Consider the following 15,848-nt stretch of genomic DNA (forward strand, 5'->3'; position numbering starts at 1 on the left):
AATTCTCTCCCTTTCGATTCAGTGTCAGGGATTGTTTCATAGCAAAAAGCCCAGAATCAGAAGCATCTCATGCTTGTTCCACTTCCTAGAGAGTTGATCTAGATATGGACTTTCTATTAATCCAAAGGCTAAAGCCTTTTTTCTTTTTGAAAATATAAAAGAGGACATTTTAAGAAAAGTTAAGAAAAGAAACAATACTTTCTTTAGTATTTAAATGATTTTCTTTCAAAAGTTTCATTTTATCGTCAATTTATTTGCATCTCTAAGTGCTTGGTACAGTTCATGGCACATAGTAATCAACTAATTCCTTCAATCTCTTCCTTCCTTCATCTCTAGGAAAATAACGTGCCTTCTCCATTTGTCTTTCTTCATATTTTAAAGTAAGCTGGCCATATATGTTTATTTTTAAAATTTTGTTTATTTTATTCTGAACTTAAGAAATAAAGCAAGCATTTCCATCACATATTAGAATAGAAAACAAGATGATTGCTCATGAAACTGTGAATCTATTATGTATAACTTTCTATTCCTTTTAATATATAATAAAGTTATCATGTAACTTTTTTTCTTTTCTTCCCTCCCTCTGCCATCATAGAGATGGCTCCTATTAGACACAAATATGCATGCATGTATGTATGCATGTATAATACATGTGTGTGTAAAGCCATTCTATACACACTTCTATTCATCAGTTCTTTCTCTGGATGTAGATAGAGTCTTCCTTCATAGGTCCCTCATAGTTGATCTGAGTATTGATTCAGTTGCTCAAAGTCATTTTTAAAACAATATTGCTATTACTGTATACAATATTCTCTTGGTTCTTCTCATTTTGCCCTTCATTATTTCATCATAAGTCTGGCTGTGTATGTTTAAAGAAATCCACATCAGTGGGTACTCATAGTTTATGCAGCATAGTGTTTGGTGACAATAAAAATTTTCATGAGCTTAGGTCATGCCAGGGCCACTGCTTTTCCTGTCATGGAGGGGGAAAGAATTGTGATAGAGCTCAATCAGACTCCTTAGCCTGTCACCACTACTGCTGATGCCCAGAACATCATGTTCCCTGATCTTTTTCATGGGTATGTACATGACCTTGGGTAATAGGATGAGGGAAGGAGGGAGAGACGATGGAGAGTTATTGTGATTCTGCAAGTAGGAAGCTGACCTCCTTACTCTAAAGACAGGCTATTGAATTCACCCATCTGCCCAAGGCATAGGTCCCTCAACTTTCAAGTTGAAAATCACAGTCGATAACTGAGTAGTTATCTCAGATAACTGAGAAGTTAAACACAAATGAGCAAAAATAGAGGGAGAGCAAGAATTCATCTACCCGCATTCTGAGATAAAAGAAGAGGAACATATATGGAAAAGGGAAGGACTATGTCTGCCTTTTCCTATTGCATCTCAGATGTATAGCACTTTAAGGTTTGCAAAAATACTTTCTTCACAGCAGTTCACTGAAGAAGGTATTGCATGTATTATTCTCCCCAACATACAGATGAAACAACCAAAGCAAAGCAAAGTCAAAGGACTTGGCCAATATCTGATAAGAGTTGGAGCTAGGTCTAAATCTGTTTCATTTTTGTCTTCCATGTTTCCAGTTCCTAGAATAGTGCCTGACACACAGAAGGCACTTAAAAATGCTTTTTGCTTCTTCTTGACTCTTAACTCTGATGTGGAAAGATAAAAGGTTTTTTCCTATTGGAAAGATTGCAATGACCAACTTTATCCAGTCAGCAACTGAGTTAAATCATTATTTTGAAAGAATATGAAGGCTAAACTAATGCCTGGAAATTCAGTGACTGCAATGAGCACCTCAATACCTAGTTTAACCTTGAAATATCCTGACACTCAACAGATCATGAATGCATGAAATAGGAATTCCAAATGACTTCCACATAGCAAGGAGGACTTTTCAATGCATGAGCGGAAAGATGAAGAGTAGTCTAACTGTAACATTCTCACTGCTAATGAGCATTCTGCATGCCTAAGGGTTCTGCACTTTTTGCTCTTACTGGTTCCATAGGATGATACATGGGTGAGTCAGTCTTCTGTGTTAGGTGCTTTACTCATTTCCTGACTGCTAGGCTGGAATGGCATCAGATACTCATTAAGTTTCCAATCATTCCACAGCAGCAACAGGTGGTAAAACAAATCTTCTGTGGCTGATTTCCTCAATGTCCTGGAAACATGGAAGGTATTTGGGCTCTCTCTGTAGCAGCAGATGATGAAGGGGGGAGGGAGGAAGGAAGGTTGAATAGCAACAGGAAGTATTTCCAAAGCATAAACAAAAACTCAGATGGTGAAGCAAATCTTTTGGCTACCATGCATTCTACACTTTTTGACATGGTGATTTCATCTTATAGAGGTCCCTGCTCATGCAAAACTTGAAATCTCAGCCATCTCACTGACTTCTTGGCAGATCTTCAAATAAATATGTTGTCCCATCGATGTGAGTAATCCCTCGATTATGAGAGAGCTCAACCCATCCACACAGCTTTCTTAATCTGTAGGAGTCTTGTCCATCCCTTTCTTAAGTCCTCCAAAGAAGATCTACCCTACATGCCACAGGTCTTCTTCTATATTTTTTGCTTTGTTGTAGTATTGCATAATGACCCCCTCCAACATTTGGGCAAAAACATGACAAACTGAAGGGACATCCTAAGTGAAGCCATATCGACAATGCTGTCAACTTGCTGCCTCTTAGGCAAAAGTTAAATGACTTGCCCAAGGTCACACAACTAGTAAGTGTCTGAGACTGGATTTGAACTCAAGTCTTCCTGATTCTAGGCCCAACACTCTATCCATTAAACCATCTAACTGTCATAAAAGTTATAGGCTACCAACAGACATTTACAAATGTTCAAATCTACTAACTTCTTCAAGTTAGTATCTAACTTCTATCTCTATCTCTTAAATGACTTCCAAACCTACTTTACCCTGAACTAGAGAGAAAAAGCAAGATGTTTAGAGGAAAACATTGGGCCAAAAGATAATATAGTTATACTAATTATATTAATTTCCAAGTACTCAGTGTGGAAGCTTCTCTAGATAATGCTAAATAGGAATTTATGTCAAGTGACAGGATCTGTCCACACCTATAGCCCCAGGTTACCACTAGCAAAAGAAAGTGCTTATTTTAGTTGGACTACCTCCACAAGGCAAACCAGGAAAATTGCTATGGGGTCTGGGCACAAGACCACTTTTTTTTTTTCCTAGCAGTGGCAAGCTATTGACTTTTCCTCTCCCCAATCTGAGAAAGCATAAAACTTTGAGTTACTCCACAGGCCACTGGGCTACCAATGTTCAAATGCCCACTGGATTAGTATGAACCTAGAGCATACAAAATTATCAAAAAAAAAGAACCTAACATTAAATCATTACAATAAAAAAAATAGGGATTAACATCACTATATAGAAAAGAACAGGATAAATGTATTTTCCTTAAATTCAATGCAGAAAAAAAAGATAAGGCAGGGAACAGAGGGAAAGAGAACAAAATTCACTTTTCAGTGAGCTGTTTGTTTGATACTGCCTGAGCTTCCTGGCAGGGGGGATGTTTGTCAACCTCATAGGATTCCTGCTGTTATTCTGGGTTGCTGCTGAAGTCAATGGAGTTCTTCTAGTTCTCAGTTCTTCAATATGTCTCAGGTCATATCCCTTTCCCATAAAGCTACCAGTTTCTCTTTTAACCATTCCTAAATGTCATTTTCATAAGCTTCCCTTTGAATTTCTGACTTCATAAATTAAAAGCATATACATACACATACATGTGTATGTATGTATATGTATGTGTGCATATGTGTGCAAAAGTTTCTCTGTATCCATGGAAAGACTGAAAATTGGCACAAAGTAAGTCTTAACTGTCTAAATATAAATGATTTTTGTGCATTTTCTTTGTTAACTATCAAGGCACATTGAGTGATTGCAATTACTTGAATTTCAAGTAGTTCAGGAAGTTACTGTCAGAAGAGTATTTTTTTCTTCCACTAAGGAATCAAAGGAAAATAACTAAACTTCTACGATATTGGTATAATAACAGACACAACTGAATAAAAAAGGCTGGAAACATTAGAATTCTGAACACCATCCAAGAAGACAAAGCTGAGAATCACACTGATTTAATTCTACTGTTTATATATCTTATATAGCATAACAAAGTAATCTTATTTGAAATTCATGTGGTTATATATTCTCCAGGTAACTCAATACTTTAAGACATTTATTATGCAATTATTTGATTTCACATGGCACGTCCTGCCTGGGAGCTTTCACCCAGATTCAGAAATATGTTTTATAGAATATTCAATGGAAATTGATAAGAACTCCTATGAGATTTGAAAATCACAAGTAATAAGTCTATTCCCATCACTATCATCAAGCACTTTCCCCCTTTCCTTCATAGTGCATGAACAGCCAAGCACTAGGGACAAAGCCCTATTGGCACACTGGAAAAAAAAATAGTAATAATAGCCACTTTTAGAGAAACCTACAAGTTTCAGAAGGAATAGTGACTCTTGGCACCTTGGGGAGATTCGTACACATTTGGTGCATCTCTAATGATTTCATGCATGTACTATTTTGAACAATTTGCCTGGGTGGAAACAAATTGTTAAGTGATTCCTTAAGTTAAGAAATAATTTAAGATTAACAGAAAGTAGATTGTTTTCCACAAAGATTATAATATCATTAGCTATAGGACATATACAAGAAGGAACTAAAAATAAAATATAGTTCTGAAAGAACAAACAAATTGTATCTTAGAGAGAGAAACCAGGTGTCTTAGCTCCCAGCTGAAATACATGATATTAATTTTGTCCTCAGTAAAATAATTTCAAATTAAACTTTAATAATTTTCTCCTGGAGATCAAATAAATGGAAAGTCAATGTAGAGATTATTTCATAGTATGTGAAATGTTGCATGTGGTGATACAGTGTTTAAATACTAAGGTTCTTGGTGGAGAATAGGGACAGTAAGTGAACATTGTATGGAGGAAACACTTTGTGAATAAATACATCTACCTAAATGCTAGCTTTATTGAGCCCTTATTCCAGCTCAAATCTGACAAGATCTTTGGAATGGAATCAAAATCTGAAGTCAAAGTGAGACGCTAGAGTACAGAGTCTAGACCTTAAAGAAGTTCTGACTTAAATAAGAGTAGCATTTGCATTTTCCTTCAGTGATAACAGTGGGTTAGGTTATACATGAAGTCCAGATGGTACAAACTTCTGCAGGACTTGTATTTGATTTTCTACTTTTAAAAGATTAATCAATTAAAAACATTTAAGCAGGAATCAGAAAGGCAGCCCCCCTTGTTGTTATTGTTGATTTGTGTTTTCCCTGAGTTTTGTTTTGCTTTCTGTCCTCCATTTTGGGACTTTCTCCATTTTCAAGCCCTATTACACCAACACTGCAGATTGAGTATTTACCTTTATCCCCGGAAGTCCAGGCAGCCCAGGCAGCCCTGGTTCACCCTACATAGGAAAATTACATAACATTATAGAACAGTATTCACTGAGGCACAGATTGATGGAGAGAGAAATGGCAAATGTGGGTGGAAGCATTGTAGACACCCTTTCTGCATATATACACACAGAAATACTGTCTAACTCCAAGAAGGATGGTGAGATTGTGTGGTTCAGTCAACTCTTGATTCAGGGGTTGGTTAATCAGTCTGCAGATTCAATGAGCTCTTTCCTACCAAAGAGGTTTACTTACACAACTTTGAATTATTTCACTTATCATTAACAGTCTCCCCAAAAGGTGCACAGGGAAAGAGCTAACTCAAGTCAATACCTTTTGCTACTCCCAGACAGTGGAGAAAAGGAGACTGAAGCTCCTGGTTAAAGTGAAACTTTAGGGTTCAACATAGATTTCAAATATCCATGATAGCCCAATAGCTTCTTACCAACATGCCATCAAGAGTTGGCTGTGTGAACAGATGCTAACATCAAAACAATGCATATCAAAAGTCTTGCTAGCTTTTAAGTAGACTAAGGCTTCTACTACATTCTTGGATGATGAGGAGATAAGTGAGTAGTTAAAATTATACTTAACACCACTATATATTTGTGACAATTGTTCAAGTCTCAGAAACCCTACTTAGTTTCTTGGTGGGTACTGTGCAGCTGTTCAGCGAAGGCAGGTTTGAGATTAAGTGGTGCACTTTGGGTGAGTGTGTTGGAGTCACACTAAACCTTCTCATTTTCATAGAATTGTCTGCATTATTTTAAGCAGTAAGTGTGGTGACAAGATGTACTGAGACTACATTGCTCAGAAAATCCCTTGCATTCCACTAACTAAATCATCAAACAGAGTGAAAATGGAGGCAAAAAAAGTATATACATTGAGGTTAGAATAATTATATGAATGTTATCTGATTTACACAAATTACTATCACCATGGTAACCCAGTGTGGCTAACCCCATTCCCTCTCACAGATATAGCATTGAGAAAGGAGTGAGAGGAGAAGGAGGAAGAGAGGACCAGGCACAGTTGGAGCAAATGATTCCATGTGCAAATCTGTTGAAATTAGAATACCTATTCCTTGTAAGTTCTACAAATATATAATTTGCTGAAAAATGATTTGGAAAATAATACTTTCTGAAATAATTTACTGAAGGATGAATATAAAGGGAGAAAACATACTGGTTTTCTCCTGATTTCATTCAAAATTCCTTTCAGAATGGAAAAGAAAAATCATTCTGACTGAAAGCTTTAAAAGACAAGTATTTTATTTTATATTTTTAGTGTATAATTAAAAAAAATTAAGTGTAAAATGGATCCAAGACATGTTTTCCAACATTTCTGCTTCATTGTTGATAATGCTTCTGGTCAAATCACATTTCTCTGGATAGATTGAACTTCATAGTCATGACAAAATACTTCTCCTTTTTTCTTCTCTCAAAGAAGCAAAATCCTTCTAGCAAAACTTATTCTTTCCACATGAGGTTATAGTCTTATTATATTATTTTTTCCTGAACTGAAGACTATATTTTTTCTCTTAAAGTGTAAATTTTCTTTGAAACCATACTAAACAGGTATCTAGAAAATATAGCTAATAAAAGTAAGTAGAAATTGTGTGTGTGTGTGTGTGTGTATAGATATGTGTTCATATACAATGCAAAGTGAAGGCATGTGTAGAATAATGGAGTTTAAGTCACAAAAATGTAACTTATGAGACTTTAGGATAGTAAAATTTTTTTCTCCCCAAAATAAAAGGTGTCTCTGTGATTTATTAGAGACTATTATTGCAAGGAAAATCAATATGAATATGAAGACAACCTTGGATTTCTAGGGAGAATAGGGTTGTCCAGAACACTTTGGAATATAATGGAAAATAATATAATGGAATATAATGGAATGGAAAGGAATAATGTTTGAATAGAGATTTTTATACAGTTTTTTTATACAGTTAACCATTCCCTTCATATACAGAGAGTGATATAAATGCATTTCTTTAAGTTTATGTTTATTTTGCAGCCATTGATTATGCTAACCGACCATCTGTGGTCTTCATAGCATGGCTTTTATTAATTTGTTTTTCATCTGATTTTTTTTTTGGTTGATTCAGATATAATTTCCCTCACTGTAGACTTTTTCCTTCATCTGTCTGAGGATCTATTCAGTACCCTCTGTGTTCCTCTTTCTCTTCTATAACACAATCAAGGCTGTCTCCATTGGTGTGGGGAGTTCAATCAAAGCTATTTCTTCTCTTAGCAGAAAGGAACTCTCCTTTTTTCATATTTACCCTCTCCTGTGCTCAGGAATTCTTTTGGGTCATGGCTGAAAGGCAACCCTAATAGCTAGGGTACGTGTGGAGAGCTAATGGGGTCCTTTTGCAGCAGAAGAATAAAACTTGAATGACTGTAAGAAAAACAGGGCCTGATTCCAGGAAACCCTGTCCAGCTTCACCCAGCAGGGTTCTCTCCTCCCACTCCAGGTACCTGCTGCCACCAGCCATCAACACTAAAAACCACTGGTCCCAGCTGTTCAACTTTTTCTCCTGCTTAAAAAAAGGGACTATTTTCCCTGAATGAACAATACTTGACAAATTTTCCTTTCCCTGTTTTAGATTTAAATACTTGTGGAAAAGTAGGGAGCAGTATTCTGAAAGTGAACGCAAACACACACTCAACACAGATGGACATACACATTAGAGTATTCATACTCTAATGTAAAGCATATACAGAGAAATTTTACATGGAGCTAAAAACAACTTCTTTACAATCTTATGCTGTATTTCAGATACAAAAGTTCTGCACCATCATGGTGAAGTTAAACATTCAGAAAGTCTAATCTGCAACTGTGTTGGTGTACTATTATGTTTTTATAAGGTTGCTCCTAAGGCAGGAATTATAATTTGCCCACTGCCAGCTACAACTGAAGCATGGACAACCATTGTGTTGTAGAGGAAAAAAAAATAATTGTGGAGAAGTGGAATTGAGCTTACAGAAACTCCAAATCAAGGGAGAAAAATGGCATTTATTACCATAGACATTCTATTTCTCATCTAGTATTTGGATTTATAAACTCTTCAAAATCTAAATATTCTCTCATTCAAATAAGCAATTCTCAATGACTTTAGTGGGTTGTGATAACACTATCAACCCGTTCTGTCTTGCCTAAATATTTGTTAAAAAAAACTGGGGGAGGGGGACTGCTAACTTCTAAGAATGTATTTATTTAACTCCAAGGTCAACATTAAATGAATTCAATTCTCTTTTCTAAATGCAATGTTAAAACATTTCTTTGGAATCCAAGGAAATCTAAAGGAGTTATCTCTGAACAGGTTTAGATTGTAAAACCAAGTAATCTTGGTAATGCTCAATGAAAGCCAATTCCTAGTGAAAATCTTACATTGAAACCAAAAGAAACTATCAAAGTGTTTCTGTATCTAAAATGGAGTGGTTTTAGACACACCTGCTTCCCAATCACATTTTGGATTAAGTAATTTAAATAAGAATCTACATATATAAAGTTATCTCTATCACGGGTAAAATCCATTTGTGTATTTCACACTCTAGTGATCTGGGACCCCAAGTCCACAGAACTCAATTCAAAAGTTTGCCATTTTCTCTTCATGGAAGAAATCAGAGGAATCTTAGGCTAATACTTAAAATGTTCTTAAGACACAGAAGGGAAAGTTTGAACTTCCACTGATTACAGTGGAACTGACTGGGTTAGTCCTTTTTCCTAAGAGCATTAGATTGCCTTCGAATTTAGAATCCCAAATGAAAAGGCCTTTTCAAAAATTACTTGAATCCTTAAGTATTTAAAACAAAAGACTGACCCTCTCAATGTCTACAGGAGAGTGAGAACAACATTTCATTATGTCCCCAGGTTCCAGATGAATACAATAAGATGTATTCTCTCATTTCAATTTCACTAATGAAGTAAATTCCATCATATGCCACCAGACAAAGACAAAGCCATAATTTTATACAAGATCTAATCTAATGTGGAATTCACATTTACTGGCTAGTGACAATACATCTGTTATTCCAAATCTGATTGCACTGGGCATTGAAATCCAGATGTTCACATGATAAATGACTGCCAGTTGTTTCCTGCACATTAAACTCAAATGAGCAGATAAATCTAAACATACTTAACATAGCCTTTAATTTATTGCCCAAGCAAGGTAGAAATGATAAACAAATGCAATGTTTCCATAGATTAACTGGTTAAAATAATTTTGATTAGTGTTTTTAATTGAAACTCAGGTTTATTAACAGAATCTATTTGCATAGAATAAATTTGTATACACAGGGTGTTACAAATAATTTATACGTAATATCATCAACAAGAGAGCATCTATGATGAAAAACTGTAATTTTTAAAAGAGCTGCTGTTTTATTGAGGTTACTTTGTCAGCATGCATCTCTTCTGAAAGAATGAAGACAAGACAGCAAATATGGTTAAACATGCAAGATTAAATAGTTAGCATTCCACCCTAACTGGTCTTTGTTACCCTCAGACAGCTGAGTATATGCAGACTTTTGGTTCAGAAAATGTTTCCTTACCACAAAGGAATTTATTTTATCTTCACCTTTGGCCTTAGTCAACGTCATGGTAGTGAAAACACAAAAGCACCAACAAAAACTTTGTATGCAATTTATTAAAAATGTACTGCTTACATCCAGAAATATTTAATTGTAGTCAGTGATTGGTAGAGATGTAATGTATGAAGATGAAATAAAGAAACTAATAGAGAGAGTGTGAGAGAAAGAGAGAGAGAGAGAGAAATCTTTGAAATATTACCTTTTGCCCAGGACGGCCAGATTCTCCAGGTTCTCCCTGACAAAAGAAAAAGGACAATTCAATTCAAGAAGCAATTATTTAGCACTATGTGTCATGTACTACTTCTGCTAGGTGCTAGATGACAGGATGATAGTAACAGTCTTGCCAATTATTTTCTGAAAACACCTCAACTACAACCATGTTCTGCTTTGTCCGGAATACTCGGGATTCAGCCCACATTCAAGTCAATCCAATGTATATTTGTTAAACAGTCACCAAGTTTAAGGGACTCAGTACTCAGAGCTGGACATAACTTCAGTCTCTCGTCTGTATTGTATCTTAATATTCAGTATTGCGTTAGACAATTCATCCACAAAACCAGGTATCTTTGAAAACCAAAGAGAATGGGTGGGCATATTAATAAGCAGTATTTACCATCAGGTCAACTGTCATGTATTCATCTGACATTCTTCTCCTTCCTTTGAGCACTGAGAATATGAACCAGTACTTGTTTGCATGACTAAAATAATCAGAAAAGTAGTTGTTGTTCAGTCAGTTTTTCTGTCATCTGTAGCTCTTCTTGGGGGTGGGGAGGGTTGGGCAGAGATACTTGAATGATTTGCCGCTTCCTTCTCCAGCTCATTTTACAGATGAGGAAGCTAAGGCAATAAAGTGACTTGCCCAGAGTCACACAGCAAATGTGTCTAAAGCCAGAATTGACTTCTGGTCTTCCTAAATCTAGGCCCACTGCACTATGTAGCTCCCCATCAGAAAAAAAAAAATATTACACTTAATGGTTACAGTTGGCGAAAGGGAAGAAATGAAATAAACTTCAAAATGAAGGCTGTGACTCTCTGGGGGGATAGCCTATGTTCAGAAGACATATCATTACCTTAATTCCTGCAGCAGAAGATCCAGGGTCACCCTGATTGAAAACCCACAAGAAAATATTTCATTTGTAGTAATGATAGTGGTATGAGAATACAGCATCAATACATATACAATCAAGGTTACTATGGAATGTATTCCAAGTGTCTCTTAATTCAGACTGACCATACTCCAGAGGATTTCATACAAAGGTACTTGGTATCAGGATGTCATAATTTTCCAATGTGGAATAATTATTTTCTATGTACATCATCAAAATTGTTCTCTCCCTCCTTTAAGAACCTCATTCTTCAATAACCAACATGAACCTACCTTTTCATATTTTCACCTTGAGATTGTATTAAAAATGTAATAATATAACATATTTTTATGGTTTTTTATTCACATATATGGTGTATATTAATGATTTATTGGTTTCCATTTAAAGAGAGTGGACAATTTTCATTACATTAAATTAAAAAGGTTTTGAACAAATAAAATAAATATAGCAAAGACTAGAAGGAAATTGGGGGGAATTATATAGATAATTTATCAGATAAAGGTTTCATATCTAAAATATATAAAGAACTTTGTCAAATCTTTGAGAATATGAATCATGGTGCAGCCAGGTAGCACAGTGAGTAAGAGCACTGGCCCCAGAGTCAGAATGACCTGGAATCAAATCCAGGCTCAGACACTTAGTACCCACCCAGAAACACCTGGCTATGTAACCTTGAGCAAGTTACTTAACCCCAATTGCTTAAAAAAAGAATATGAATCATTCCCCAATTGACAAATGCTCAAAGAATTTGAAAAGACAGTTTTCCAATGAAGAAATCAAAATAATTTATAGTCATATGAAAAAATGTTCTAAATCATTGTTGATTAGAGAAAAGCAAATTAAAACAACCTTGAGATATCATCTTATACTTACCAGATCTGCTAAAAAAAATTGAAGGGGAAAGTGACAAATGTTGGAGGGGATGTGGGAAAAGGGGGAAATTAATTTATTGTTGGTGGAACTGTAAATTGATCCAACCACTTTAGAGAGCAATCTGAAATTACATTCAAAGAGTTATTAAACTCCCTATACCCTTTGACTCAGCAATAACATTACTAGGTCTATTTCCAAAAATGATTAGGGAAAAAAGGGGATCTTTATGGTGGCAAAAAACTGGAAATTGAAGGGATGTTCATCACGTGGGGATTGGTCAAACAAGTTGTGGTATATGATTGTGATGGAATACTTCTGTGCTATAAGAAATGATGAGCTCAGTGCTCTTAGAAAAACATGGATAGACTTGCATGAAATAACAAAGAGTGAAAAGAACCAAGAGAGCATTGTATATAGTAACAGCAATATTGTTTTAAAGAATTACTTCAAGTAAGTTATTTTGACTATTATAAATACCCAATTAAAGAAAGAAGCTATCTGCATCAAGCATGCTGTGCTGTGTTCCATTTTGGATGAATATTGACAAGCATGATAGAAGAAGCGTAGAGGAAGAAACCATGATGGTGGGTAGGCTTGAGGCCATGACATAGGAAAATTGGTTGAAGGAATTGGGAACATTTATCATGAAGGAAAAAAAATCTTAGGGGAGACATGATAGCTCTCCTGCCATTTTGAAAAGGACAGGCATGTGCAAGATGGAGGACACTTGTTTGGTCCTAGGGGGCAGAAGTAGAGGAAATGAATGGATATTGCAAATTCGCACATTTTAGCCCATGATAAGGAAAATCTTCCTAATAATTACCATAGAACTATCAAAAATCAGGGCTGCTTAGGATATGGTGGGTTTCATCTCTGGAGGTTGTAAGAAAAGGTTTGGTGACTACTTATGAGAAATATTGTAGAAGGAATTCATGTTCTATTATGAGATGGGCTAGATCACTTCTGGGGTCCTGTCTAACTCTTAGATTCTCTGTTCTCCATTTTTTAAAGTCCTATGTCATGGTAGAAAGTGGGAAGGGGAAATTCCAAGGGCAAAAGTGTGAAAGGAAAGAGGATTGCTGGTGGTTAATAGCAATTTCCTGGAATTTACTACCACACAAGTCATTACCTACATCATACATTTGTGTGTTTTTGAACTTTAAAAATACTTTTAGGTCTAGTATTTTACTTAATTCTAAAAGCACTCCTGTGAGTGGGAAAGGTATGATCTGGCTTGACACATTAAAAAGCAGAGGTGGGTTATGACAGTGATTTGTATAAGGCCATACAGCTTATAAGTGGTAGAACTATGGCTAGAATTTAGGCAGAAATAACTACAATGAAGAGAATAGCTACAAAGAAAAAAGAAAAATTGCATTAAGAGAGCCCAGAAATTCACAGGAGACAAAAATTCAAGAAAGGAGCCATTAGTAAAACCCAAAGTCATACATATCTGTGCACCTGGAGATCATGACCATTTTGGCATCATGAACCCCTTTTGCAATCTGATGAAACCTGTGGACTCCTCAGAATATATTTTTTAAAATTCATAACTGAAGGAAAATGCCAAGTTTCTGTTAGATATTAGTGAAAATTGGTGAGAATTGATTTGATTTTTTTCCTATCCAAGTTCATGGCACAGTTAAGAACTAATGTGGCAGGAGTGATATCCTGGCCTTTCTCCTTTGTATGTTAAGCTGCTGTTTTATTTTTTTTAAGCAATTGGGGTTAAGTAACTTGCTCAAGGTTACATGGCCAGTTATTTCTGGGTGCGGTACTAAGTATCAGAGCCTGGATTCAATCTCCCAGGTCATCCCAATACTGGAGCCAGTGCTCTTACTCGCTGAGCCACCTGGCCACCCCAAGCTGCTGTTTTCTTAAAAGGTATTGAGATCTTCTTCAAGTCTTGATTGACTCAAGGGACTTAAGGCTCACACTGCTGATGTCATTTCCTTATCACTTGAGTGAGCCATGAAAAGCTCTCAGTACACTCGGATGCCTTTCAATTAGATTCAATGTAATAAACATTTATTAAGCTCCTACAAGCACTGTGCTTGGGGACAGCAGAGATACGAAAAGAGGCAGAAGGCAGTTTCTGCTCTCAAGTTCCTGTCTTCATTACAAATGGAGGGAGAGGGAACAACATACAAACATATATATATAAAATAATAAACATGTAATATATATAATAAACATATAATATATATTTATATATGTATATATACATATATATGCACACACACATGTACACACACACAAAGTAAAGATATATAGGAAATAATTAACAGAGCAAAGGCACTGGAATTAAGAGAGGCTTCCTGTAGGAGGCAGGATTTTAGCTGGAACTTAAAGGAAGCCAGGGAGGTCAGTGATTGGAGTGGAGAAGGAAGAGGATTCTAAACATGGGGGACAGACAAAGAAAGTATATTGTTCGTGGAACAGCCAGGAGGTCAACATCACTGGATGAGAGCACATGTCTGGAAGTAAGGTGCAGGAAGACCAAAAAAGTAGGAGGGAGCTTGGTTATGAAAGGCTTTGATAGCTAGACAGAGCAGTTTATATTTGCTCCTGCAGGCAATATGGATCTCTTGGAGTTTATTGAGCATAGGGGTGATATGATCAGACCTTCATTTTAGGAAAATCACTTTAGAGGCTGAATGAAAATGGACTAGAATGGGGAGAGGCCGACCCACCAGCAGGCTACTGCAGCAATCCAGGTGTGAGGTGATAAGGACCTGCACCAGGGTAGTAGCAGGTTGAATACGGGAAGTCAGAGAAAATGAAGCCTAGATTGGGAGCCTGAGGGACTGGAATGATGGTCTTACCCTTTACAGTGATAGGGAATGTAGAAGAGGTGAGGGTTTAGAGGGAAACATATTGAGCTCTGTTTTGGACATATTGAATTTAAGATGTCTACGGGATATCCAGTTTGAGATGCCTGAAAGGCAGCTGGAGATGAGAGAGGATAATGTAACTCAGGCACTCTTCCCTCAGCCTAATCAATTCAAGACATCTTCAATGTTTATCTTTATTGAATATCTTTCTCCTGCTATGGTCAAGTCAATCTCCTTTTGTCAACTGCTGAATGACCCACTAGTGTCTTGATTTATTCTAATTATTGAACCCAAATCACCAAGGGACTGGCCTGAGTCAGGCACAGTTCACAGGGTGCTGCTATACACAAATGTATAAAGTATGGATAACAAACATGGTGAACAAGAGATCCTAATACAGGTACAAGTACATTTGACAGGTGTCACTGCGATGGCTCGAGAAAGGCTTAATCTTATCCAAAAGGAAGATGATAAGTAAGAGATCTGGAGGGTGGCAGGGGGTGAAGTAATACTGCATATTAAGAATATATACTCAAGTATAGGAATCATGAGACAGTCAGTCAATGCATATTCATTAAGACACAACTATTGTACTAGGCAGTGTGCTAAGTGTTGGATCAAAGGGGTAGGGAACATTTGGGTGAAGAACAAAGGAAGGAGAAACAGAAGTGATAATAACATCAAGTTATACTACAGACAAAAAGAGGAAAGGGACCAGGAGTTTGGGAAACAGATCACAAATCTGATACAGAGGTCTACTAGAGTTGCAATGGGAGACTTCCATTTTCCATACATATGTTGGAGCTCCCTCTCTCTCTCTGTCTCTGTCTCTCTGTCTGTCTGTCTCTTTCTCCCCCCTCCTTCCCTCTCTCCCTCCTCTCTCCCCCTCTTTTTCTCTCTGTCTCTCTGTCTCTGTCTCTCTATCTCTGCCTCTGTCTCTCTGTCTCTGTCTCTCTGTCTCTCTCTGTCT

General features: G+C 36.5%; 1 protein-coding gene across 1 annotated transcript in view; it reads right to left on the reverse strand.

Annotated features, from left to right (window-relative positions):
* COL25A1 (collagen type XXV alpha 1 chain) overlaps positions 1-15,848 on the reverse strand; it is a 606,174-nt gene that overhangs the window by 89,286 nt on the left and 501,040 nt on the right. The window contains exons 16-18 of the mRNA XM_069100257.1: positions 11,136-11,168; positions 10,265-10,300; positions 5,431-5,475 (exon numbers count right to left, since the gene is read on the reverse strand). Coding sequence (XP_068956358.1) covers positions 5,431-5,475; positions 10,265-10,300; positions 11,136-11,168 — 114 coding nt within the window. The remainder of the gene's footprint in view (positions 1-5,430; positions 5,476-10,264; positions 10,301-11,135; positions 11,169-15,848) is intronic.

This window comes from Petaurus breviceps, unplaced genomic scaffold, assembly GCF_028583685.1.
Source record: "Petaurus breviceps papuanus isolate PSGF00001 unplaced genomic scaffold, PetGlider_PUasm1.0 126, whole genome shotgun sequence".
Lineage (NCBI taxonomy): Eukaryota > Metazoa > Chordata > Mammalia > Diprotodontia > Petauridae > Petaurus > Petaurus breviceps.